At 43.1% G+C, this 27,596-nt stretch overlaps 1 protein-coding gene across 1 annotated transcript in view; it reads right to left on the bottom strand.

Moving 5' to 3' along the window:
- MEGF6 (multiple EGF like domains 6) overlaps positions 1 to 27,596 on the bottom strand; it is a 1,140,767-nt gene that overhangs the window by 561,835 nt on the left and 551,336 nt on the right. Inside the window, exon 5 of the mRNA XM_085609125.1 lies at positions 327 to 449. Within this exon, the coding sequence (XP_085465251.1) occupies positions 327 to 449 (123 nt within the window). The remainder of the gene's footprint in view (positions 1 to 326; positions 450 to 27,596) is intronic.

Raw genomic sequence — 27,596 nt, 5'->3', positions numbered from 1 at the left:
CCGTTTGGCATGTAGATTACAGTTATTGGGTTTAATATGTCTGTGCTTCCCCATTTGCCAAATTTCTCTAACTCTTATCTGCTGAACTAGTGTTATTGTTCTTTAGATGTAGTACCTTTTGGCACTTTATATAAACATTTGTCAATTTATATATCTTGTGCAATGAAAGCTCAATAGGCGTTACAACACAACAACTCAATCACAATCAGATGCATGTAAATTGGAATACATGTTTGACAATCTGGGATGGAGAGTATAGCAAACCCCACTTTAACACCTTCCAGTGAAGCCACTGCATCCCTAAATCCCAGCACTCATGGCCGTACCTTCGCAGGTCTTCCCATCCTCCTTCAAGGCCTCTCCATCCGGGCACTTGCAGTAGAAGCTGCCAATGGTGTTGCAGCACTGCGCTTCACAGCCGCCATTCTTTTCTTCGCATTCATTCACATCTGCATGATTTAAAAGGAGAGCATGAATAACATTACATTATGTAGTCAGGAAAGTAATACACTTGCATACGCGCCATTTCGAAAAGACAATTTGGTGGAAGGATGGGGAACACCTTACGCATTTTCAAATATCTTCCAAACAACAATTGCAGAAATCCTGTCTTTTCTATGTATCATGAAGTTCAAACAGTCATGACCAAGCAGGACAGGTTGGCTGGACAGTGCCAAAGGCCTTTAGGATCATTACTTAGGCACTGTGATTATACATGTAACATGGTAGACGACTGACCATCTAAAATGGAAACAACAATTGTACCCTGGCACTTATAAAATTCACTTATGCATTTTTTTGTCAATTTGAAGCACACAAATTATATATTTTACAGGTTGCTCCAATCACAGGAAACAACAATGATTCAGTTGTACTGGGATTGTCTTGGATTTAATAGTTTGTGCGTTAACTAGTCAATACACAGAATTTAGCACGTACGGCACTTATGTATACATGGGCTTGATAAACATTCAGAGTACAATATTCATACATTTGTTATAAAATTAAACAATGGGATGTTATACAGTTTGCTAATCATGGTCCAATTCTTGTTGATGGAAGAAAAAAGCAGCCTGGTGAAGGAGAAACACGACAGCCGACACGTGTTTTGTTACATCCGGAACTTTTTCAAGGCTTTATTAAGTGAAGGAATGACTCCTCAATGTAGTTTTGAGAATAGTAGAGAAATTACAAGTGTTGTGTCGCCGTCGTTCCGTGAATGGGTAACAACAAAATGTCCTTATATGTGCTATAGAAAGCCTGTCAATAGCCTTCAGCTGTCCTGGACCCGCCACTGGGAGAGGATGTAAATGTACGTCATATGATCTAGGTTTCTTGGGTATGTAGTTCTTGGCAAGGGTGATGTAATATATACACAAGTACTACACAATCCCTCTCTGTGCAGAGGAGTACGTCCTGTTAGCTGTAAGCCTGAGGAGTCCGTATCCGCAAAGTGGAGGTGCACGTAGTTTGCTGTTGAAAGGCTGTAGTATGTCCCTTTTCAGGTCCAAAACTTGGTGTATCGTTTGTGGACTCTGGGCTGTAGTATGCCCCTGTCGCTTTTCTTCGTCACACCGCTACCACACTTCACAACGGTCCATGATAATGGAGCTGGTTTGCAAATGGTTGTCATAGGCAATGAATTTGAACACAGCAGTATCTTAGCTGTCACTGAAAGGCCCAGTAGACTATTTGATACCTAATACTCTATTGTTGCATGAGGTACTAGTGTATTGTTGCCAACAGTAAATACCCTCTCTTGTCACATTTTCGACTTTATCAACTTTTTCACCAAGTGACTATTGGTCGTGATTTAAACTGCTGGACAATGGCACACGCACTGCCCCCAATTGAACACCGCTGCTTTGCTTAGTAGCTAGGTTCATGCTCTATGAAGACACATACATTCATGGGCATATCCGATATGGTTTACGCCCTGGACCCAAATAGTGCTGATACTGCAGAATTCAGATTACTCATATGACATCCAATTAAAACTTTTACATACAGCCTGAATCTTGTTAACAGGGTTGGTCTCCTTACTTCTGTATCCCACATGCGAAATAAGCGAACACCATTACTTAAAAGTCACTCCAAAACGCTTTGAAGAAAAATTATTACACATCAGTGTATATATTTTAAAAATCTGCATAAAGTAATTTGAATTTATTTCACAAAGGCTATGCTGGTACAAGTTGAGTTAGTAATAGAAACATTAAACCTAATGGGACGAAATTTTTGTAAACAATATTTAGAACACCATATTCCTGCCAGATGATATGTCTTCATGTGATCTTCTGGCAAGCAACCCCAGCTGCACCTCAAATAGGGCACTCCTGTTTTACATCCCTTTATAAACGAGTGAGCCACAGATCTCCGAAACTGGAACAATCTGCTTCAATTTTGCTTTCTTGAAGTCTGAGACCAGTGTCAGTTCTTCAAAGGCCTAGCTGGCGAGGAGGCGGCCCTTCCACTAAGGCGCTCTTGGGCCGGCCAAACACTCATGCGCACTTTGCATGTTCTCCATCCAAGCTGCATTACAGCCTGGGTGGAGAACATGCCCCAGGCTCCCATTCCCTGGCTGAGCGCCGAACCACGACGCTCAGACCAATTACAATGCTGCATTGCAGCAACTCTGCATTGCAGCGTCGCGATTGGTCAGGGGAGCCTGGGTGGGTACTTCCTGTTCCTGTTAAGCAGAACCAAGGAAGACGACGTAGAGACCGGCAGGTAAGTATTTTTTTTTTTAAACTCCCCTTCCCCGCCCCACTAATGCTATTTGGGGGTAACCGTCACTACGGTGATGCAAAGCTGTATAGACTGGGCAGCATAACTCCTCACCTTAACACTGAAACAGCAGGTCAGCCCTTAATTCAGTCAGTCAACAAGGTTCAGAATGTCTTTTTTTCGGCAAAGAACACAAATTCTTTCATCTCCGACTTGGAGTCCCAAAAGCATTCTCTCTAATGCTCGTGAACTCTTGAACGTGATCTGGAAGCGAATAGGAATGGTCTGGCAACCACTTAAGTGCCTGGACTCGACTCCGAGGAGCTAGGCCAAGTGTCTCCCACATCTTGCACCTGCAACGCAGTTCTCAATATGGATGTTCACAGCCTAGGGCGTCTGCTGAACACAGGCTGCCAAATTCATATCAAAACTCCCAGACACCCAGGTGGTTTTGTAATGGGGACACCGGTTTCATTTCAAGGGGAAGAGACGATCACATCATCTGTCTGGGAAGAGACGGACATTAGGGGAAGATTCAGGGCCGACTTGAGCGCTGGTGGCGCCCGGTGCGACAATCACTTTTGACGTTCCCACGTCTCCTAACCACCTCCTCAGATTCTCTCCCTACCACCTGAATAAGTGCCCCTCATCCCTCCTATCATGAGATATTGCTAAACACAGTGCCCCCCTGAGGTCACAGCGCCCCCTCCACAGGTCAGCGCCCAGTGTGGCCGCACCAGTCGCACTGCCCTAAAGCCGGCCCTGGGAAGATTGGTGGTGTACAGAGATCCGTGGTAGAGCTGCTCCGGTGTTCCCAAGCAACCATCTCTGCCATCTTTTCTTGCCTCTGTGGTGTCTCCTCCGCTTCAGTGGAACTCCGCACACTGGGATGGGAAACAGGAATGGAGGCACAATGTAGTCTCGTAGGAGCTATGTTGTGGACTGTAGAAATAGCACACCTGGGTACTAATTCTCTCTTGACAACTTGACCGAATTGTGTGATCATGGTCGACTCACTATCTTTTTTCCCTCTGTATCCTTGTGTGCAGAATTATACGAATGAGGTAACAGTCTATATCTAGTATCAAGCGCGGGTGTTTACAGTTTTTTTTAATTAATCCTTTGGAGAGGTCTAACTGTTATTGGCCATGCTTTTCGATTTGCCACATCTGTTTGAAAACTGAGTTTTGCTACGATTTATGGAGCACAAGTCCTTATTTAACACTAACACAATTCTACGCAAGATATTCTTTGTAAAATTGACTCGTTGTTCCCCTACGCAACTAGGCATAGAAAAGATCTTCGTGGCTGGGTTCGATCAGAGTGAAAATGATCTTGCAATGTGGTTAAAAATAAATTATAATGGGAAGAAAAGCCCTTCATGCAGGAAGGCAAACAGGGACATTTTGCAAACCCCACGAAGGGTTTTTAGGAGACTCTGCAAGAATCACCAGGCAAAAAACTTTGGTCCCCATTTGAATGAAAATAGAGGGGTCTGCCAATTGATTCCACTATTATGAGCTACTCCCAAGGTGTCTGCGTGCTACTGGTCGCAATCAACAGGTTGGCGACACCTGTACTACAGGGAATAAAATATCCTCTGCCATACGTTATGAGGTTATTGCACGTCACTTCATTGTTCGATGACCTCATAAAGGAACTTAGTCTCATTTCTGTAATATGGTAACGTAACTCCTCAGTGACTTGCAATATCCTTATACTGTACAGTATGGCATACTTTATCCCTTATAATATCTGGACATCATCAGACATTATTGCTTAGAGATTCGAGGCATCTGATATTGTTTTTTACACCGTCATGGGCTAATATGCTTATCAGGATTCTCTTTGGACTTGCCTCTCTTGGAGCGTGTTTCCAAGGTGTGGCACGCAATGTTCTTCCAAGACGATATGCTTGTGTTCGGGAAGGATAAAAAAGTTCATGAAAAGATATCAAGGAAGGTTGGAGCGTAATGGACTCACTTTGAAGAGACAAAAATGTAAGCTTCATGTGGTGCGAGTGTTGCATCTTAGACATGCGATTTCAGATGGCGGGATTGGCCACATGTTTGTGCTGGTGGGGGGCATAACTAAGGCTCTTGTTCTTTAACAAATAGCATGTTAGGTTGTTCCTGGGACAAGCACTGTACTATTGTAAAAGGGTGTTCATTTTGAATGATCAGATGAGTGTGAGCTGGAGTTCTAGACTGTGAAAGAGGAGATAGGAAAGATGCCCACTTTCGGTCAATTTGACCTACATTAGAAAACTGTTCTTACCAGGCCACTTTAAAAGGCCCAAGCCTGTGCTGCCTCAGATAGTAAATAGTGAAAACAGGGTGACAGCTTTTGCTTTATCTTCATTGAAGAGAGGAGGATCACTATTCAGCGAATCCGATCCAGCATTTCAAGTAGTGTCCTATTGGGGGCTTCTTCCTCACCAGTAAAACTGCAGGGAGAGTTCACCTGACAATAAGGAGATAGAAGGAGGGCCTGGTTAATTCATCTGTCATGTGAAGTGTCTTTCAGGCATCAAGGAGCCAAGTGGCACATTGTTATGCATGCCATTGGAGGAATTTGGGGGCACATGAATCAATGAAAATACCGGTCGGAAACGGGCAGATTCATAGAAACGGCCCCTTTGCGACCGGTATTTTTGCATTTGGGATGCATCAACCCAAATGTAAAATCGCGATTCCCTAAATGCAATGCATCATGCACTTCCAAATTGCGATTTCGCAATTTGGAATCGCAAATTACCATCAACTTCAAGTTGATGCTAATTTGCAAAAGCTTTGAAAAATGCAGAAAAGTGCCTTTTTCAAAGTGCCATGTGGCTCACACACATGCCCTTGGGGCATGTGTGTGAGCCACATGTGCACACATGCCAATTTTGGGGGTGCATCAGGGTGGCCTTTTGGCCCCCTTGCACCCTTGAAATTGTATGTGCAATTTGTGAGTACCTATTTGGTACTCGCAAATTGCGCATGCAATTCCCATTCATTCCTATGGGTCTCTAGGCCCATAGGAATGAATGGGAAGCTATTTCTCGATTGCAAATCGCAATTTGATATTCGCAATTGAGGAATATGTAGGAATTCATTTTTTTTAGCGATTCCTACATGCAATAGGAATTGTGATTCCTAAATAGCGATTTCTAAAAATCGCTATTATGGAATCGCAATTCCTTATGTTGATGCATGTGCCCCTTGGTACTGAGAAAGGCTCCACAACTTTAATGTTGATGAGAGGGGATGTCTGAAATCCTAAAGATTTGAAAATGGCCTGCAAAGATGATGAGGTTTCCAACGCAATCATGGAACTGAGTGTCGAAGGGTGGTTGAGGCTTGGTGAACTGAAGGAACTTGTGAAATGATTCTGGAATGTGAATGATGAATTATGCATCAAGGATGGTAAACAGATTAGGGTTGAATGGTGGACTCCTCCCGGGAGGCTTAGAGATAATATAATTAATTTCGCCTACAAGGTACACTTGGGGAGGATTCTTACAGTTGCTTTGGTGAGACACCATATTGGTGGAATTGGGTGGATTGCAACTGATTGTAGGGGTGAAGGATTGCATTTGGGTGCAAGAAATTATAAATTATGTGTAGTTAGATCAACTCCCCTTCTCCCATCGAGATCCTCGATGAACCCTTGTGTAATTTGGGGTTAAATATCATGGGCCCTATAGAGCTTTTTACAGTCTCAAAGAGCTATGTCCTATTGTTAGTGGATTACACCTCTAAGTGGATTACCGCTAGATGTGTGGGTGTAATGAACATGGATGCAATGTTGATTTTTTTTTAAAGGATGAGTTCACATTTCAAGGAATGTCAAAGTTGATTGTCGGTAACAATGTTTTCCTGTTTATATTACATGAGGCGCAAGAGTTTTTGAATGGGTTATTTATAAACAATCAGAAAATGTCTTTGTATTCACCCCAGGCCAATGAATTAGCAGAGTGCATGAACAGGATGGTTAAGACCTGTGTACAGAGTAGTGGCGGCTTATCAGCTATGGCGGAGGAGCGTCACCCCACTGCTTTTAAGCAGTGCGATGCAGAAACATAGAATGATAATAACTTTGTCTTATTATCATTTTATGCTGCTTCCTGCTGCTTTAAGGGTGGGTGGGTATTCTGAGCTGCTCTGCTCTTGGAGCAGGGCAGGGGAGGAGTGGTTTGCCCACTCCTAAGTGCGCAATGACTGTTTGGTCGCCCTCTCGGGCTGCCCAAACTAGTCATGCACACTTTCCCCCTTCAGTGCAGCCTGCATGGAGAACATGCCCAGGCCCCCATTCCCTGGTTGAGCGTCGAACCAGGATACTCAAAACCAATCACAACACTGCATTGCAGTGTTGTGATTGGTCAGGGGAGCCTGGTTGCTTACCAATCACAAGGCTGCATTGCAGCCTTGCGATTGGTCAGTGGGTCCTACTTCCTGTTCCTCAATGTGCATAAGGAGAGCAGGAGCAGGGATGCGGGACCCGGCCGGTAGCAAGGTAAGTTCATATATATATTTGTTTTCCATTTGCACCATGCGCAACCCCTCCCCCTGTGCGATCCCCCCGCACCCGCCCGCCACTCGTGAGCCATGCCGGACGTCACTGGTGTACACGGTCATGGTTGAGCGAGCCTCTTAAAGAGACGCTATTTGAGCCATTGTGAACACACCACAACGCACCTAGCAATGTGACCCAAATGTTTCTCTTTGTATGATTGACTTAAACTTAAGGCTGTGTAGCTGAAGTATGCTTCTAGACAGAGGATGGAAACTCTGTAAAGTGGTGATCTTATCAGATGCAGTAAAGAAATTGGTATCATGAGAAGAATCGAGTCAAAAAAGGAGAATGGATAGTGGGTGATGAAATTGTGGTGAAGAAGCTTGGTTTGGTCAAGAATGGAAAGTTTTCGTTTATAGCTCCTTCTAAAATAATTGAAATAAATAGCAAATTATCTGTTGTGGACTCTGATGATGTGTGGGACATGTCTAGATTAGAAAAAAGGATGACACATGCTGATAGTATTGATTGCCCCAGTGGTTTGCCCTGCCAGCTGCAGAATCTCTTGCGAGGATGAATGCGCTAACGTTGGGAGAACTCCTTAGAAGAGATCCAAAAACGTACGCATACATTTTCGGAGAAGCTCAAGACAGCAACCAAACTCAGTTACTGACACCCCAGTGTTTTTGGGCTCTGTAGCTAGGTGAAGGGGATACCTAAACCTGCATCTGTGAGCATAGGATTGCTGCATATCTCCAAGTCTGCAGACTAGGCGAGTGTATCAGTTTTTAATTTAGCCCACCTGAGACTGCATGATCCTGCATGCCTTCGCATAAGGTGCTGTTTTTTAGGTCTCGCCTGACCCAGCGCATGCGCTGGTCTGGCGAGACTTATTGAGAGGGCTCCAAAAAGTGCTACCAGGCCAGCCTAGAGCTACAGTGCATGTGCGCGGACGCGCGCGCCACTTTTACCGTGATTACTTTCACTTTAGCGGCCGCACGGCCGCTTTGATGTTTGATCGCCATCACTTTCACTTTTGCAGCCGCATGGCCACTTGGCATAGCCAATAGGTCTCGCTTTTGGAACCTTATAAGTGTTTAGTTATGCAACTGTTGCATGGCTAAACACTTATAAGGTCCCAAAGGCGAGACCTATTGGCTATGCCAATGCTTGTTTTCCATGGAAGGGTCGTGGAAAATCTACATTTACCTCACTGAAGACTCATTGGGTGGGAAGTTCGGCTCCTTACAAATGCTAATTCTGCCAAAGGTAGAAGTCTCCATTTTCCATCCACTATGTATCAGCAACTGCTGGATATATACGTTTATAGCACTGCAAACTGCTCTTGCACCCCACACTACCTACCACGAAGAAGACAAGCAACAACCAATTAGGGGCACCACTAACCCTGCAGCTTACACTAACATGCATGCCACCACCTGTTCTAATACCTTCTAAACCCTTTCCTTATAACAGACAACAGCCCGCTAGTATTTTGGGACACCCTTGCCCAGCTCGTGTCATTTAGCCCCATCTCTAATCATATATGTGCTGCATCCCGTGTCTTTTATGTCAAGCAGTAGGCTGATAGACTGAATTCTAAATGTGGTGTTATGGCTTAGGACAATAAGAACTTGATCTAAGATAGTGATTGATGGGCATGCTGAGGTTTTTACCTGCAGGACACTTCAGTTACTATGGTAACAAGGTTGTCAGAACACCATTAGCCTATACATTCAGGGTCATCAGTTGCCATCTCCTGACGCTAAAATCAACTTTTCTTTTACAAAATTGATTACTAGGCTATGCCATAAATATAAAGTTGGGAAGCACTCAGGGCTTTAAGTGGGCCGGGTCTGTCCGGGTCTGAGCACCGGCAGTTATTTTCAGTGGGCCTCGAAACGGGTTCCTATCAGGCTCTATTTTCGGGCCTCGCAGAGGTTGTCCGTTTTCTTTTTTTTTTTCTTGGACTGCAGTGAGAGCATGCACATCGACGTGCGCATGCTCAATTTGCTCACTACTGAGTAGTGGCGGTCAGGCATGACGTCATGCCAGGTGAGCCACGCTGTAGGACGACTCTGTGGCATGTTTTGACGGGGGTGGTGGCTTCGTTAAAACTCACCCCTGTAAAGCTGCATTGCCTTCTGGGAACAGTGCTTCTAGTACACTCAGCTTCACGTGAAGCCACCCTATACGGGAGGTGTCTGCCTGGGCATTTCCCGGGATGACGACACCGCTCTTGGGGTACTGAGGAGGGTGTATGGCATTATCAATACATAGCCATGCTGTAGAGCACATGCTTTAGAGGGGAAGTACAGGCACTTTATTTATGTTTAGCAGGGGTAAAGTGTACAGAGTTCCAAAGCCAGCAACAATGCAATATTAGGAGACCACTACAAAAGTTGGGCAACTTTTCACAGACACCCTCCGAGGTGTCAGAGGAAACAATTCCACATGAAACGGAAGTTACAGTCAGCTCTTCGGTCGTCACAGAGATACAACTTGTGGGTAGGAAACAGCACTGTCTGGCTTCACCGTTCATCGCGCAGTTTTGTTCTGCCGTTATATAACAGGGAATTCGGCCTCTCGCTGAGTGCGCGAAGAGGCATTTAAGGTTCCTTCTCGCTGTGCGAATTCTCGTCCAGGAACTGAAATGCCTGTCTTGGAGACGTCATCTTCCTCTCAGACTCTCAGTCGGAGGCTGCTTGTTTCCTTGTAAAATGGCCCTTGATTACCCACTTCCACTGCTCGTTAGTAAAACATGGCGTGTTCGTCGAATGTCATTATTAGGAACTGCGCCACGACGAGGTGCCCAGACTAGCAGGAGCCGGCAGCGCAATGCGCAGCGTTTATCGCTCCAGATAATGCCTAGGCGCACTCGAAATATTTGGTAGTAAAAATGAGAAATGGCCCCCCTTCTTAGGGGGTCGTGCCTCCAAGCATTCTTCTGTCCCGGGCTACCCAGACTCGCCGCTTCGAAGCGTCTGGTTGGTTGTCCGGATTTTGTTTTTGGGAAAATAAGTAAAATCAATTCCGAGAAGCATTCCCACTGGTCAAATTATAAACTCCCCCCTCCCCCGCAAAGAGTGCCCAGTTAAGCTCATCCGCACGGTGTTCAACTACGATTTAAAGACTTTTTTTGGTTTAAAGTTTTTGGTATTTTTTTTTAACGAGTACTTTGAAAGAGCCCTATATTGTCACTAGTAAAAGTATAGGTGGGCGAACCAACACATTGTAACAGGGAGAGCCGAGCCCTGGCTCGGTTCTTTGAGCTCGTGCACGAGCGGGGCTCTTGAAATGTTTCCTATGTGGATCATATAGCAAACCTCATGTAATATATGATAAGTCTCGTAAAAATTCAAAAAGTACGCTATAATGAAGAAAGAGTTTTGATGCAAGAAAATATTTGCCTGATATCACACAGTTTAAGTGGAGACCCTGCTATTTATCCAGCTTTGTCTGGCTTCACTTTGTACAAATCAGCCACTAAATGGCATTTTGTCTTCTCTTATGTCAAAGATTGTTTCTACCTGATTGTGATTTTTTTTTGCAGACTTATATGGTGCAATCTCGACCCGAATCACCAGTTACATTACAAATGGTTACTGTTTATTGGGAGATTAAGTTATTTGGCCGGAATAACAAAAGCTGATGCCCAGATTCGATCCTGACCCCTCCCCCCCTCCCGCCAACCAAAGTCGCCAGCTCTGGCTGTAAGGCCACATCCTGGGGACAGGGAACTATGCAGGCAGAAACCACATGAACGCTCGGCTCGTTATGGGCTCGAGGTTCCAACAGGACCTCGAGCTGAGTCAGAGCCAGGCTTCAGGATCGAGTCGAGCCTGGCTCGAACTTTCATTGGCTCGCCCACCTCTATGGTAAAGTACCCATCTCAGCTGCTCCCTTTCCTGGTAGCAATGGGTTCAATTGCTACCCCCATTGGTGGAGCTACTTCTCCAATTTTTCCAGCTCGATTTTTAACACACTGTAATCGATGGCACAATCCCCTTATGTGCCAGTATCCCATCATTTTTATCATCGGTTGTTCTTGCCATCTCTTTGCAAGTGACACCCACATCTTCTTCCCTCTCGCCTCCCTTACATATGCACTCCATAGTCCTGCATCCCACAGCCTGTGGTAACTTGTTTATTGAAATTCTAATTGTATTTGTATTTATATAGCGCTTACTATGCCTGATGAGAGCCTGAAGCGCTATGGCATATATTTATTTACGTAGGCTCGTCAATAATACACATTTAAGGATGAAGCACTTTGTAAAGTCTAGTTATTACCTTCTAATGAAAGCATTATCTAAAACTTGATGACAATATTGTAAGATTATATACTGTAGCTCCCAAGCCAATACCAGCAAGTGATTCACACAGTGTACACAATGAAATAGATTGTAATGATCAACACTGGTCTGTCCACTCCAAATGCACAGACCATACATGATTTACTGCTCTCCATTTAACCACTTGGTAAGGTGGATCCTGTTTCTGTTTGGGAACTTTTCCCCCACAACATGTTTACTATTCTTCCACTCCCGCTGCTTGCCTTTAATGGTTGAGCTGGGATAAAAGACATGGCCAGGGAACACCAGACAGGAACAGGTGAGGATATGCAGTGCTCTAGCCATAATGGCATTTTTCCGGTTTAAACAGTCCCGGGCACTGAAAAAAGACTATTATGGTTGCGTTTTGTAGCAATTTGGTGACACCAGTGGGTAGACATCTTAAGATTGCTGCCTTACCTTGTATATCGAAACACTGGCCTCACTATGGATTTGCAGATCTCCCCTTAACCTCTTCATCCAGCCTACACATTCTAATTACAAGAGACATTTTGGCCTTAGCTCTGTGTTTTCCACAGCCCCTTGGTTGGCCTCAGCCAAGGAACGCCAAGTGGATGGTCTCTGTGGTGCTGAGGAAGAATTTGGTGACCAGTGAGGCTAGACTAGAAGAAGAGGAACTTAGCGGAAAAAGTGCTGGTGCCCTGGAAAGATACATGGCCATTAATCGCTTCGGCTGATCTGGGATGATCGTGATATGATTGTGATGGACTGGAAATAGGCTTCAGCGGCAGAAAGGATCCAGAGATCTTATCAGTGGGCTGCTGCCTTCCCTGCACAGCTCCACCTGGTAGATGCTGCCCCAAGGTCCCTGCTGTTGACCATCTGGCCCTCTGGTCAGTGGTTCGAGGCCCTCCTAAAACCGCAGGCCACCGCCTGTGCCTCATCCCTGGTGGTCTACTGGTAGAGCGTCACTGCTCTGCTGCTGGGCTGCCCTCTGTCTCTCTCTTCTGCCTTTCTCTGAATCTTCACCTTTATTTGCACCTTTTTTGCTGCCTTGCCCCTGCAATCCCCCATGGCCCACCCCCTTCCAGTGCCACTTTCCCACTGCCCGCGTTTGCCGCCTCCTAGCCACAGTGGCGGCTCCTCCGCTATGGCCAAGGAGCATCGCCCTACTGCTTTTAAGCAGTGCAAAGCAGAAACATAAAATGCTAATAACTTTGCGTTATTATCATTTTATGCTGCTTCCTGCTGCTTTGCGGGCGGGCGGGTGGGTGGGCTGGGCTGCTCTGCTCTTTGAGTGAAGCCTTTGCCCATATAGTGTTAATGTTTAAAAATGTCAAAATAATTAGATAATACTATCAAAAAAAAAATCGGATAATTTTCCTTTTCTTGCTCAAAATTTAGTAAACCCTGCCATATAATTTGGTCCTCCACTGCCGCATAATTTCAGTGGCTCTGCCTAAGTGATAACAACGGTGGCAGTTATACTTATTTGCGTCTGTCAAGCGGCTGCGCAAAGCGGGAAACAGTAAGTACAAGCTCGCCATGTTGATTTGAAAGAAATCTCTGCTGCTTGGAGCACCAGATAATCTGCTTTCATGATGGAGAACAGCACACCCAACCGACGAAATGCACCTCTTATAAATAGCTCAATGTAACAATCTTAGACAGGATAGACAAAACAAGCACAAAGCAGAGATCTGCACCGATAAGGCAGAGTACAGAGGGATAGCACATGCTCATTGTCAGCCTGCTGCTAATAGGTCCTAGACATTAACAATTTCAAAACATCGTTATATTATTGTTTTGTTATTTATCTCTTACCAATTTGGAACAATTTTTTATGCTCTGGGTCCATTACCAATAATTTGGCCTTTATAGGTGCCTAATTTACGGAGCCAAACTTAGAAAACATCTCTTAGGCAGAAAGAACTAAAGGCCAGATGTAGGTAAAATCAGTTTTGAGGGTCCTTAATAGCGATTTTAAGCAAATCGCAATTAAGGACTCGCAAAATGTAATGTATGTAAGAATTGCAATAATAATTGCGATTCCTTAATATTCCTTAATTGCGAATCGCAAATTGCTATTCCCAATCAAGGAATACCTTCCCATTCATTCCTATGGGCCTAGAGGCCCATAGGAATGAATGGGAATTGCTTGCACAATTTGCGAGTCCCCAGTAGGTACTCGCAAATTGCGTGCGCAATTTCAAGGGTGCAAGGGTTCCAAAAGGATACCCTGTTGCACCCCTGAAATGTGCATGTGTGCACATGTGGCGCACATACATGCCCTAAGTGCATGTATGTGCGCCACATGGCACTTTGAAAAAAGCAAAAAAGTGCTTTTTTATAAGAAATCGCAAATTACCTCCAACTTGAAGTTGGTGGTATTTTGCGATTCCTTAAGGCAATATCTCAATTTGCGATGCCTACTAGCATAGCATTTAGGGAATCGCAAATTGCGATTCTCTAAATGCTTGTGCAAAACGAGGAAACGCAATTTTTGCGATTCCTTATTTTGCGAGTAGGTATTTGCCTTCCTACATTGCACACAGCTGGATTGCGATCGCTGAAATTCTGCGAACTTCAGCGTTTGCGATCGCAATTTGGCTTGCTACATCTGGCCCTAAATCTTCTGGTTACTTACAAGAAGCAGACTTTACAGGGTCATAGCATAACAAAGAATCCCACCCTCAAGTCAGTGCTTAATTCAAGCCGGTGGTTTCCGGTGCTCAGCACCAGCACTTAATTGCTGGAACCATATGTTGGCGCTGTTTTTGTAATTTACAGATGAGCAGCAAAACAGTTGTTTATTAGTTCAATATATATTTAAAACAACTAATGCCTGCCACCCAAGCCATTCTTAAAGCTTTGGTGGCCTTGAATCTGAATTGTCACACTTGTAGCAGTGTGATGGTTAGTAGTTGTGTAAGTACAGTGGCATTGTGTGGTGCTGACTACTGTGGCCTCCTGTCGAGGGCTCGGCACTTATTTTTTTACAAATGAACCACTGCCTCGCGAAATTAAATCCTATGTTCACCAGGCCATGCGATTTGTTCTACCCCAACCCTAACATGCTCTGAGAGGGACCAGACTGCTGGAAACTGTACCACTTCCTCATAAACCAGTGCGACTGAGGGATAATCCAGGCATCCAAGACACACTGACACAAAATGAACAAAATGCCTAATAAGGCCTTTGCTGGGTGCCATGTCTTCTTAAGGAAGAATCTCTTTAAGCCGGTTTGCTACACTTCTAAGATTCCATCTCTGTTTTTCGATGACTTATGGTTTGCGTTATTTTAGCTGCAAAAATAGTGGGTTCAGTTATTGGGTTTGGGTAAAAAATGCCCAACAGTGGGTGACATTTAAATAGTAGTACTCCGAAAGGAAAGACCTTGTTAAATTTGAAAACCCTGGGATAAATTCATAGCAAATTCTAAGATATTCAGAGTTTATGTCCACTAAACTGAATTTCAAGTGACCCCTTTAAATAATGGAGCCATGGACTTCTACTGCAATGCTAGACAATGTGCATTCGGAATCCGGATATTGTGAACTGGAAGCATAAGAAGAGTCAAGGATGTTCTAAATATTTACCCACTTCACGTGGTCTTTCCAAGGGCCTTCAATCAAGCGCCAATAATGAAGGCCCTGGCACCAGGCACACTTAGTACCAGAATTGAACTTGGTAGAAGTATTTACTTTGCCTTTGTCTATACTATTTTGCAAATACGACAGGCTGCCAATTGCATAGCTACGTGACGAATTAAGAGTCCGTCTGAGCAGAAAATTGATGGAACAATAAACATGTTGAAACAGCCCAGACAAGAACTGTAACACCTCACTTACATACCACCTGAAGCAACGTTTACCCAGAGAGAACTGTGCCATCAAGGCTGCAAAAAGCACATAACCTGGGTTGCCAATGACTATCAGAGTGTCTTCTCCAATCCTCATCATGGTTGGCAGTATTTCTCAAATCAAATAAAATGGCCACTGTCCATGTGAAATCAAAGGGCTCAAGATATAAAATCGTTCTTAGGAAAATTCCAACAGACAGGTCAATTTCTCAATGCAGCACACCCACCACATAAAGGATCAGATGCCCGACTTGCTTCAACATCACACAGCCTTTAATATTGTGCCTGTTCAATCCACAGAGATGCTAAAACGCAATTGGTGATGTTGCTTAATTTAGTTCCCCGATCGAAGTTACTGTTTCTAACCATGCAGGCATTCTAGTAGTTATGGAGTTAGGCTCGATACAGTAGTCTCCGGAAAACTAATCCTGTCTTCCATTTTACTGAAAACTAATCCTGTCTTCAAACTTACGCCCGTCTCCACATGTCCTCCTCTAAGTCCTAATGTAACATCTCCAAAGCCAAGCGTACCTCGAGAGGAAAGATTCTAGCTGTGCTCTCTAGCAGTCGCGGCTGGCATGACTCATGTGTCTCATGCGGGAAGGGGGGGGCGGTTAATAAAAAAAAAAAAACGTAAGTAAACTTGCCTCCGGTCCCGCGTCGTGTCTCCTCTCTCCTCTCTCCACACAAGAAGCAGACAGCCTCCCTCCCCTCCCCTAAGCCAATCACAATGCTGCAATGGCAGCGTTGTGATTGGCTGGGACGCCGACCCCACAGGCGTCTATGGGGAGCCTATTTTCTCTATGTACAGTTATTGCCCACATCAGTGGGCAAGCCACTCCTTCCCTGCCTAGAGCAGGCCCGCCCACCTGCCCGCCCCCAACCAAACCCTGCCTTCTGCTTTCTCGTAGTGCGAGAATCAGAAACATAAATGGTATTCAAAATACCATTTTATGTTTCTGCTTCTCGCAATGTGAGAAAGCAGTGGGGAGACGCTCCTCCGCCCACGTGGTGGAGCCACCCCTGCTGTCTAGTTGTGAGCACTTTAAACTATTTGAAATTTGCTGATCCTACAATGCAGTAAAGAGAAGACTCCTAAAGTTCCTCAGGAGCTGTTTGGGCCAGCGGTAATTTATCTGGGTTTCACAGAAGCCTGACATATACTCTGGGATTCTGCGATTATTTGGACAATTAAATAATATTAGCAGATAAATAAAGTATGTATCGATAGAAAATGAACTTTTTAACTTTTAAAATGCTCTGCAAATGTGAAGGAAATTAAAACTGGAAGCTGAACATTAAGTTAGTATCCTTAACTTGATTCATAGGAGAAGTTTAAGTGCAACAAACAGAATCTAGTAAATAGAACTCATGGCCTCAATTCAAGCACTGGTGTGGGCTGACAAAAAGAGAGCATGTATTAGGAGCAAAAAAGACCAAATGCTATGCTGGAGTCCAGCATATTGCTTTGTCTTTTAGATATAATACCACATTTTGAAAATCTCAAACCTGCCCATTAAAATTAAAAATTGGGGGGTTTAAATATATTTAAATGCTTGTAATTTAAATATAATACTGCATAATTTGAGCACTTGCTTGATGTATACTTGTTTCTATATTTTTGTGAATTGTTTCAAGATTTAAATCATAGAAGTTTCTCAGGCCTGTGGGGTCCCCGGCTTCCTGTTGTGATTCAGTGGGAGTCCTCCAAAGACCGAAGATTATGAGCCACTGGTTTAGATCATACCTGTAGGTGTCCTGAAGGGTGATTTTGAGCTGAACACCCTCAAGATGTTTATGGCAAAATGTAATTGAATAGTTTTTCAGAATTAACTTTTTTCTCCTCTTGGAATAGGGAGCGATATTAAAGACTTAAGTTTGAGCTTTCTGTGGGGGAAGTTTTTACATGCTCTACATCCAAAATTGGAATCCAAGCAGAGGATGGAATTCATAATGGGTGAAGAAAAGTATCTTCAAGTAAAATGTCAAGCAACACTTTAAAAGAACAGGTCATCAGAGTCAAAATGGCCACCTATAGCATGGAGATGCCAAATTCCATAGTAGCCAAAACCTCTCTTACGTTACATTTACCAGAATCTGCCTTTCTTCTCATTTTGGGTGGAAACATCTTAGTGAGCTTGCACATCAAGTTAAATGAAAGAAGCATGGTGAATATTCTACGAATTTAACTAGTCCTCCTGAAGAAGTGTTGTTTCTGCAAAAGTTGGGGCCAAGCTAATAATGTAGTTTCTGCTCTGCTGTGTCTTCTATTACTCTTACTTTTGGCTTGATCACCCTCCTATCTCAGCAAGAACATATCCCAGACATATCATTATCAAGCCAGCAGATTACCATATCCGGGGATCATTTTGGCTTAGGCTCTTTTTGTAGAGATCTGCTTATAACCGACAGGTAACAGGTTCAAATCCCAGCCGGGCCAGTCCTGCCTAATTTTGGGTTCAATAAAATGACCAACATTTGCAATATTCACATATATTTTAGACGGTGTAGTACATAGGAATCATGCCACTGACATTTTTTTTGTGTTCAGAAGATTTTTATTAAATATGTTTCATCATACGTAAACACAATACAAAAAATAACACCGAATTATAGGGAATAAATACAATGCAATGATAAGGAAATATAACATATCAGTTTGCATCCAAATATGATATTATAACAATAAATATCAAACCGAGAAGAAGAAAAAACAAGAGGAGCTACATTGAAGGTATACGGGCAAATGAGAGCTGTAATGTTTATTTTAAATTGTGGAACAAGCAGTAATATATGAATCCAAACTCGACTTCAAATTAGAACTGAGAGAAGATGGTTCAATACGAGTGTATAAGAATGAGGGGTGTCCACATCTTAAAAATATTATCCATTCCCACCAAGCCTTGACTGAAAACAACTTAGCATCTTTCCAATTAGAAGTTATAGATTTCAGGGTAGTAGAAATGAGGAAGTCCAAAATTTGCAATCCGTAGGAGATAATACAGGTTTAAGGGGAAAAGACTTAAAAAGTAGGATAGACAGCGGGCTGTGATCAGTGCATGCAGATTTAAAGGAGAAAAACCACACATGACCCTTTCCCAATCACCAATGACACTCAAAATGCATGGTAAAAGCATTCAGAAGAATCCCTGGTGGCACATTTGAGGAATTTCTGAGTAACTAGACCAACTGAGAGCTGTAGGATGCCAAGGAATGCGCGCTAATACACACATTATGTCCAGGGGGACCCTTGAAATGAACTCCAACCTCAGGATTTCACATCAGACCAATTTACATTAAAAAAAACCTACAGGCTTTATTTTGGGGCTTTTTTCAAAACATTTGCTCGCAATCTTCTTTTCGAACAACACTTTGTGAGGGTCTGTGTTGGCCAACAGTTGTCAGCCGCACCACAGCTATAGGTCAGACCAGCAGGGCAAGTGTTCATTGAACTATACTAGTGAGATATGGAGTTGTTTGTCTGAAGAGACAAGGCTATGCAGTGCTTAATTTGTTAAAAACACACAAAGTGCAGAGGCTCAAAACGTTTTCTTAGCAGCCCGCAGCTAACGCTGCGGAATGCTAGAGTTGCCTAAAATCAATGCTAGTTATTTTTGATTCCACATCATGCATCTTTTATTCCGCCACCTTACACTTCTTGTCTCTTTACCTCAATCTTGCTTTTTCATCTCTACGAACAGTTATATGTCAGAATATTGAATATAAAAGTATTGATTTAGATAAGAATCATGTCCTCAAAATTGTATTGAACACTATTATCCCACTGGGTGTAGATTTTTCTATTATCAATTGCAATAGAACAATATTTTTGGAAATGACATTTCAGACGCAATATTTATGTCTGACAATTATATTATTGTCAATCTCACACGTAGTATATAGGGTAGCAAAAGAAGAAGGATTAATAGGCAACAATAGTGGTAAAAATAACAAGCACAATCTTGTTGTGGACGAAAACCCTCACTCACCCGAGGGTGACATGCTTCATCATTGGGTTCCTCCAACACACAGGGACCGCAAGGTACCCCGTGTGGGCTCAAACTTTACCCAAGGGGGAAGGAGCGGGAGTGCAGAGCACGTAGTTGTTCTACCAACTCTTATAGGTGAGGAGGGGCAGAGTGCAAAATAAGAATGAAAACTGTGCGACTAGTGTGTTTAAAAACTATCCGCTTAGGGGTAATCCGTTTATTCCTCCTTCCTAAGTGGTAGTAATTAAAATGCTAGTGAAAGAAGGGTTAATATATATACCCTATTATCTGATCAACATGTTTCTGCCTTGGTGACTTAAATGTTCGTGGCATTCATCAGGATCAAAATAACAGTCACTCTGCAGTGTCAAGTGAAAAAATAATAATGATTTAGTGATACTCAAGCCTCTCTTCCATGACCATCAAGCCTTTTCGTAGATCCCTACGATCGGTCTGGGGGCTCTGTAAACCAGTAAAAATAATAATTTCACCCAACTTTTAGACCATAAATGCTAGTTTTGGTATACCACTCATAAGTTGTATATTCATGCCACCAAACTATGCTTACCTAAAAGTAATCTGGTGTGTACCTGCTCAACCTGCCACCGGGTTTCTGACCATGTCCATTTACCTAATAGGAATTTAAAAAGGTAAGCAATATCGCCTTGTGGCAATTAAGCCAGCCTATAGCAGACACCATCACAACCTGATAGCAGTGTAGTAAAACAATAGTATACCCCAGTGTGTATAATAACATCCAAGGGAAGGTAGTAGTTAAATAGCATCAATAAGCAACGGTCTCTCCTATCAGTTAACTTCACGAGTTACAATCAAATCTGCCAATACATTACACGACTCGTCTAGTATATTGGCTCAGCCGCTTCTTAACTCAAAGGTTGTTTGGTTTGGTTCCCTAGGCTACGTGCCGTACACGGATGTGACCTCATCACGTGACGTCCTACACGTAAGCCTTCGGTTCCGATTATTTAGTTGTCTCCGTGACAAGCTGGCGTGCTCCCGCCCGCGTTCCCAGCGTTTTCATTCGAGGTGAGCAGATTTCTCCAGTACCGATATTACTGCAGGCTATTTTATTTCTTAAGTAAGGTTTTAATGGCACCCAGTATAGGTACGAACGTTTGGGGATCCACGTTCACGTTTGTTTTTAGCAACAGCGCTTTAAGTTAAGAAGCGGCTGAGTCAATATACTAGACGAGTATATTGATACAAAACTGCTGAGTGGGCTCATCTAACATGACACCCACTAAGCAAGGCTTTGGGGCCTTCAGCTGCAGCCAGTGTGTGGCCTTCTGCCAGATCAGCATTAGACAACCTGGTGAAGTGGCAAATCATCGACAATATTCTGCATGACGCCCTAGGTTATTACAATTGGACTAAGGTGACCTGGTCTTCTGAAAAATGACAAAACTTTGCATTTTTGTGCACAAAAAAATAGAACCAACCTGTTTGCACTATTTGTGCTCCTTATATTTTAAAGAATGAAGCAAACATTATTTGCACCAGAGCAAAACATGGAGCAATTGGCCTTCTTTATATTTTTGCTATACTTATATAATGAGAAGGGGTGTAGCTTGGTCAGTAAGATTGGGGGGATGTGAGTATCAGATTTCCCGACAATCATGCTGGCATATAAAGGTAAAATACATTATACGACAAGCAGAGCACATGAGAGGGGTTTAGGGAGCAGTAGAAAGGGAGATTAATATGAATTGGTATGAGTAATAAGTGAGAGAATTGTAAAATAGTCAACATTTCTTAGGATTTTTCTAAAACAGAGATGAGAGAGAGTGTGTGTGTTTTTGTCAGTGTGTGCATTCAAAAATCACAGGTGAAAACCGACAGACACCTCACCATACCCGACTGAAAGCAGCTGTACCCCACTTTTCATCAGAAACCTTTATTAGGGGGGTGTACCACCCTAAACCCTGCCCCCCCCCCGGCTCCCCACGCAGCTACGCCTCTGATAATGAGTAAGTACGAATATAAATGTTCTCATAGTGTATACGTCAAGGATGGCGATAAGTGAGGCGTAAACTTGGGGCAAAATTAATATGTTTCATTTTCTTACACGAGTAACAAAAATAGTACAAACTTAGTTTACTCTATGTCTTAAAAAAAGTTTAGACGTGGAGCAGGTTTTGTTTGTAAAATCTCCACTACGTATAAAGAATAATTTATAAACAAAACAGTGTGCTATATACGTTCGATTCACAATCTACTTCTCCATGTTTCCCCTAATGTGTGCACCATAATAGCAGTCAATTTGTAGTTATTGTAGTGACCTCAGTGCAAATTTAAATTCTTCGAGAAAAGTCCAAAGAAGCTCAGAATTCGACATACTTGCAAATATTATGTACTTAGCACCATTCCGAGGGCGGGTGAAAGACTTGAAACATGTTTGCAGATCTGCATCCCACAAGGTGATTACTCCCGCGAAAATGTTTTCGTTTTTTTTTAGTTTTCCTTTCCTAAAAACCATTGTTGGATTTTCCACTCTCCTTTTAGTGTTACATTACTTTGCAATTTCCTGAAATTCACGAAACTATCAACGTTTAAAATAATATTTAGACAAAGTAGACAAAATCAGAGTTTACATTTAGATGCACTAATTTGTAATGCTCAGATGTTCTGTAGAAGTCCTGCAAAAGAGAAGTATGAAAAATTATCTCCCCCTAGCGGTCACGAAAAATACATCTGCTTTGTTTTCAAAAGCGTGCCGCTGCTAGCAAGAAAGAGATCGGTTTAAAAAACGGCAAAAAAAAAAACTAAAAATTCTCTGCAGGGAAATGTGAGATTATATTGACATGATAGGAGATTGAGTGGAGTATCTGCTGCAAAAATCTGTATACAGCCTCTAGATCACAGGATTTATTCGTGGCATTGTCAACTCAGCCGTTCATCCTTCGAAGTACAAGAAATAAAGACACAGTGAAGAGGTAGATTTAAATTATCACTAATAGTCATATTGTAGTGTGCTTTACATACAATGTTAATTGCCATTCATTGGAGGGTTGCCACATCTCCACGCCTGTCGTTTTACAGTCCCATATGTAATGCGTCAGCGCCAATGACGCACCCATCCATGCCACGCCCCTCGCCTCCAACAGACAGCAACGTTCATGTGAAGGAACAGAAGAGCCGTTCATACGAATAACCGCCTGCCACGAATTCCCAAGAAGTTATGTCTGCACTTGTTGTAATTAGTTTTACTAACAGTGCTAATTCCATGGCTCGAGACACAATTACTTTGGACTGACTCTCTAATCCCAACAATGAAAGCCTTCTCGACCTCCTTATTAACACATTAGAGCACTTTGTTTTGGCGGGCAAACGGCGGCGCGCGTCTGAATGAACCCATTGTTAGTTTCTAATCGTTCTCCCGCTATATCTCTGCTCAGAATTCAGAAGCTGAAGGTGTGTAGAGTGCGGCCCCCAGGGGAAGTGAGGAGACAGGGGGTAGAGTTAGTTTTGGGGGGGGTGGGGTTTTAGGTTAGGTGATAAAGGGCGCAGGAGAGGAAGTTCTTTCTCTTCCTGTCCCCAGCGCCACAGGGTGGGTTAAGGAAGTTTTCTTTGTCCACCCTCCCACCCTACTGTTGCAGGTGGAAGAAAAGGGTGTATGTCTACAAAGCGTGCCAGTTTAGGACGGGATGAGAGGTGGTGTGGCGGTACTTGGGAGGGGGGGTGGGAGGGGGATTCCATGACGGGCATACTCACCCTTCCGGGGAGGGGGATACAGGTGCAAGGTGGGGGTGCGTCATGCAGGAGTGCGATGGCTGGAGATGATGGAAGAGGTTGGAAGAGAAGTGAGGAAGCGAATGGGATAAGTGAGGAGGTCGCTGGGTGATGCGGGAGTGAGTATTTGGAGTGTGGGAGTGAATGGAGGGATGAGAGACATGACGTTGGGGATTGTTGGGGGGTTTGATTGATGTTGTGTCATATGTTGTTCAAACCTGTCCTAATAAATGGCCTTTTACGCTAACTAACTGTGTGGAGTGGTTATTGCGCGATAGGCCTGAGTGGGAAAATGATATACTCGTCTGCAAGAAAATTGCATTTGTTCGCCAGGCCAGTCGGCTGATCAGCTCGCTGTCCACCCAACTGAAGTCAGACCCCCCACCCGTCCTCAGGTTCTCAGGGGCTTTTCCTATGTCCCGTGCCACTCTGATTGCAAGCACCTCTACGTAAACTGTTTACTTTCCTCACGGCCAACAAACTGAAATCAACTAGCCACACAAAGCCCTTTACTCGCGGGGGCCATGCTATCTTAGAACTACCCTGAATTGTTTTGTTCCAGGGAGACCTCTGAGATTAGCAGGGCATCATAAGGCTGTCGTCCCACGTTGTAAGAAAGCTAGGTGGGGGAACATGCCTTCAGAGTGGCAGCGGCCAGGCTGTGGAACTCCCTTCCTGAACAGATCAGTAACCTGAGCTCGCACCTACTGTTTCACAAGCAACTCAAAACTTGGCTTTATACAGATTAGGCCCTTGCCTAGGGAATATTACTGTGGGTGTGTGGTCTGGGCTATCACTGGTCCTCCTGGTGTCCCCCTTTGATAGCACTTTGATACCTTGCAGTCTAATGCACTTTAAAAATACTAAAATAGAAAATCGATAGAACTACTGTTTTCACTCCAGAGGGAAAGGGAAGTGAAATAGAACTTTCCTGGCCATCAGCCACATTGGGACCTGCAAAAGGGACGGACATACAACAGTTCCTGGATACTCAATGGGTAGACATTCTGCCAAAGGGGAACAGAACGGGGGTCTGCATTATTTTGAAATGCATCAGGCTTGTGTCAGAAAAGTGATGTAAACCAGTACAAACTGTTTATTTGGAGTTTACTTTCCAGCACAAACTTTTACTTGTGCAGGAAAGATTCCCCAAACTGAAACAAAGGTGTTTTAATGCTGCTTTACATTGCTTTGCTTCAATGGGGCATACTGTCCGTTGTACATGGCGATTTGAACCCATCCATGTTTTTTTTTCCTCAAAGCCCTATCTACTAACATTTATTGACAGGCCTTTACACCTCTTTGAGACTGGTGTGAAAAGGCGAAATATTTTAATTTCTCTAAACTTTTCTGCTTTGCATGTGTGCTGCACTGTACAGCACCCATCTAAAGTGAAAAAGTTTTAAAGTTCTTAGAGGCATAGCATTTTGTACAAGAAGGGGACCCTTCCAATACAAAACCCTTGCCAGACATCATGGAGACATTGCTGCACAATGGTGCAAAGGTGTGGGCGTGCAGCTAGGCAGCCTGATTATGCGCCAAGGCAAAGAGAGAGAGCAGGAGCACCATACCTTAGTAGATGTGCACTGTCCTGCTCTCTCCATCTCACGCAACACAGATCAACAACTTTGGTTGCCGGTCTGAGTTGCATGACAACTTTGTAAATCTGACCCTATGACATCCATTAATGCAAAAAGACTTGCTTGAATGAATGAGAAGTATTTATAAAGCGCACAGCTACTCAGAAAGAGTGTCCCGACGCTGGAGAACCTCAAACTAGTCTGCTGATGTCCCTAAAGCGTGGGGGAAACGTAATGTAAGTGAAATATAGAGATTCCTGGGAGAGCCAGGTTTTAAGCATCTTCCTAAAGGTAAGTCTGCTAACTGTCAGAGTGTCATGGACAGGAGGTTCCAGGCGCGTGCGACCTGCACTTGGAAAGAGCGACCTCCTGTATGGGTGCGGCATATCTTGGGGACAGCAGCCAGATGCAATGAAGATGACCTCAAGGTTCTGTGGGGGGCGTAGTGTATGACTCTCCTTCTGAGATAATATGCGCCAGTGCCCTGCAGTGCCTTAAAGGCCAGGACCAAGGCCTTAAAACAAATTATTTTCCTCACGGGTATCCAGTGCAGGGCTTTCAGGTGAGGTGAGATCTGGGTTCTAGGTTTAAGTAGGAGGACCGTCCGGGCGGCCGCATTCTGACCACCTGTAATCTATTCAGTAGGTATTCCGGGAGGCCTAGATATAGAACATTAACATAGTCCAGTCTAGAAACAATAAGGGCTTGGACAACGGTCTTCCTGTGGTCAAGAGGCAGGAGGGAAGGGTAACTGAAAAAAGCACAGCCAAAGGTACCTATAATTATCACTGTTGGTTGCTTAGCTGGGTGTAGCTCACAACTCCAAACTATGATCCCGGGAGCATATTCATAAACTTCATTGTGTGCTAGTTTTGTAGTAGGTTTGGTAGTATTGCAATAGTACTATAAATGTACTACAAACCTGTGGATGTTCTGTCTCTGCTTGTCCCATCTTATTCTGGGCAAATCTGTCTGCCCTGACTGATAAGTCTCAATACACTAAAGTATACTTTTAGTAGTAAATGTGGAAGTGACAGGATGGAATAACTGGAAAATGGGGACAACTGATAAAAGAGAGGGGGTTATGGAGTAGTAAGGAGGGGGTTAAGAAAAGCTCAGGGAGTTGTTTAGGGAAGGATGTGTAACGACCTACAAAAGAGTAAGCCCATTGCTATTCACAAACTGTACTTCTGAATTTACCACAGCCAAAAAGGAACCCACAACAATAATCCAGAAAACTCCAGTATAGAGTTTATTGAAGTCCTGTGCCACACCTGGCCAACCATTGGTACTCCAAACTCCTTCCTTTAGAAACCAATAAAAGTAGGTTCTTAAAATAAAATCCCCACGAAAATAATGTTATACTACATTCATTATTTCAAAGAGTTAAAAATCTAAATACATGTAATTTAAGTTAAAATAAATAATTAATCATAAAATATTTTAACAACTTTTTAGCATTCCAAAATTAAAGTAACATTACATTTTAATAAAATAAATCTAAATTACTTTTTGAATAATTGTATACATCCCTTTTCATCAATATTAATGCACAGTAACAATAATTTACTTTTTAGGTGGGAATTTTTTTTTAATGTAATTTTTGTTAAATATTTTTAATTTAATTTAATATATTTAAATTAATTAAAGATTTAATTCCAAATTAATTAAGTAGAGCTGTAGCATCTCTGTCTTTTGTTCTACATCAAAAATAAATACATACAATATAATGGCATAAGTATTTAACATACAAATGTATTTTTTATTCCTTTAAAATATATAAACTTTGTTACTTTTCCCTATACTTTATCACAAGGAAACTCTGCAGTTCCTTTCTATAGTAAAGCACAGGGATACTTTTCCTATCCCCTACCATTTTAGAAGCCACTGTAAGATTGAAAAAGGTTTTGAATTGGCTGCCTATAGATATAATTCTCATGCATCCTTTATGTCACCATGTTTCAGCCGTCTGATGAAAGACCAGTAAGGTAAGACCCGGCTTTCTTCAAGACTAAGTAAGATCCCTATCAATGTTTGTTATTTGTCCCATCTCTACCGGTCTTGGGTGTATTCAGGATAAAGGAAATTCGCAATTTGCTGGCTTCCTTGGCTGGAACAGTATAAACATGTAGTAACATCCTGAGCCTAAGATTCATGGAACTTGTAGGAGTACGGTGTGGTTATGCCCCTGTATTCAAACGATCCTCAAGGGTGCATGTCTCAATTGACCTACATATTCTCTCCATCTCCTGTGTAGACCTGTATAGGGCCCTTAGTGGAAATATCTGAGTGTTCACTCCACCAACAAAGAGGCCATCCTAGTTTTCAGGGTACCAAGATTAGGCCCGATGATGAAGCATAACAATGAGATTGGGTGAAGGTCTTGTGCCAAAAACACAAGTGTCAGCTAGGCTATCAACACCCCACTTCAGGTTTACAGATTTTTGGTCTGGGATACTCTTCTGTAATACATACTAGTTGAGAGGCAGTATCACTCATTGGTCTTCTCATCCCCAAAGTCGTTGTATCAATGGTGGGGCTGGCATAGCAAGAGATCTTCTGAACCTCTGGTAGCGATAACACCCAGAACTGTTGGTAGGTGTGTGGCAGGAAGCTCAGACAGCCAATGGCTGCCTGATAATGGTCAATGTAAATAACAAAGCCCCCCTGCAATGACTTAGGATTCCTAGGGCAGGGCAACATTCAATTGAAGAGAAAACCACTAGGCAACTAAAGTTCTAAAACAATTACCAGACAATAAAGACTAACAGCATGATGTAGTTAATCTCAGTATAAACGGAAGTAGTGTTTAAAAATTAATTTCTTTAATTCAAATTAATTAAAAACACATCAAGGCATCTATTATGAAGACAATTAATTTTAAACATGCTCA

The sequence above is a fragment of the Triturus cristatus genome, chromosome 1_2 (assembly GCF_964204655.1).
Source record: "Triturus cristatus chromosome 1_2, aTriCri1.1, whole genome shotgun sequence".
Lineage (NCBI taxonomy): Eukaryota > Metazoa > Chordata > Amphibia > Caudata > Salamandridae > Triturus > Triturus cristatus.
This window is presented reverse-complemented; position numbering and strand designations above follow the sequence as displayed.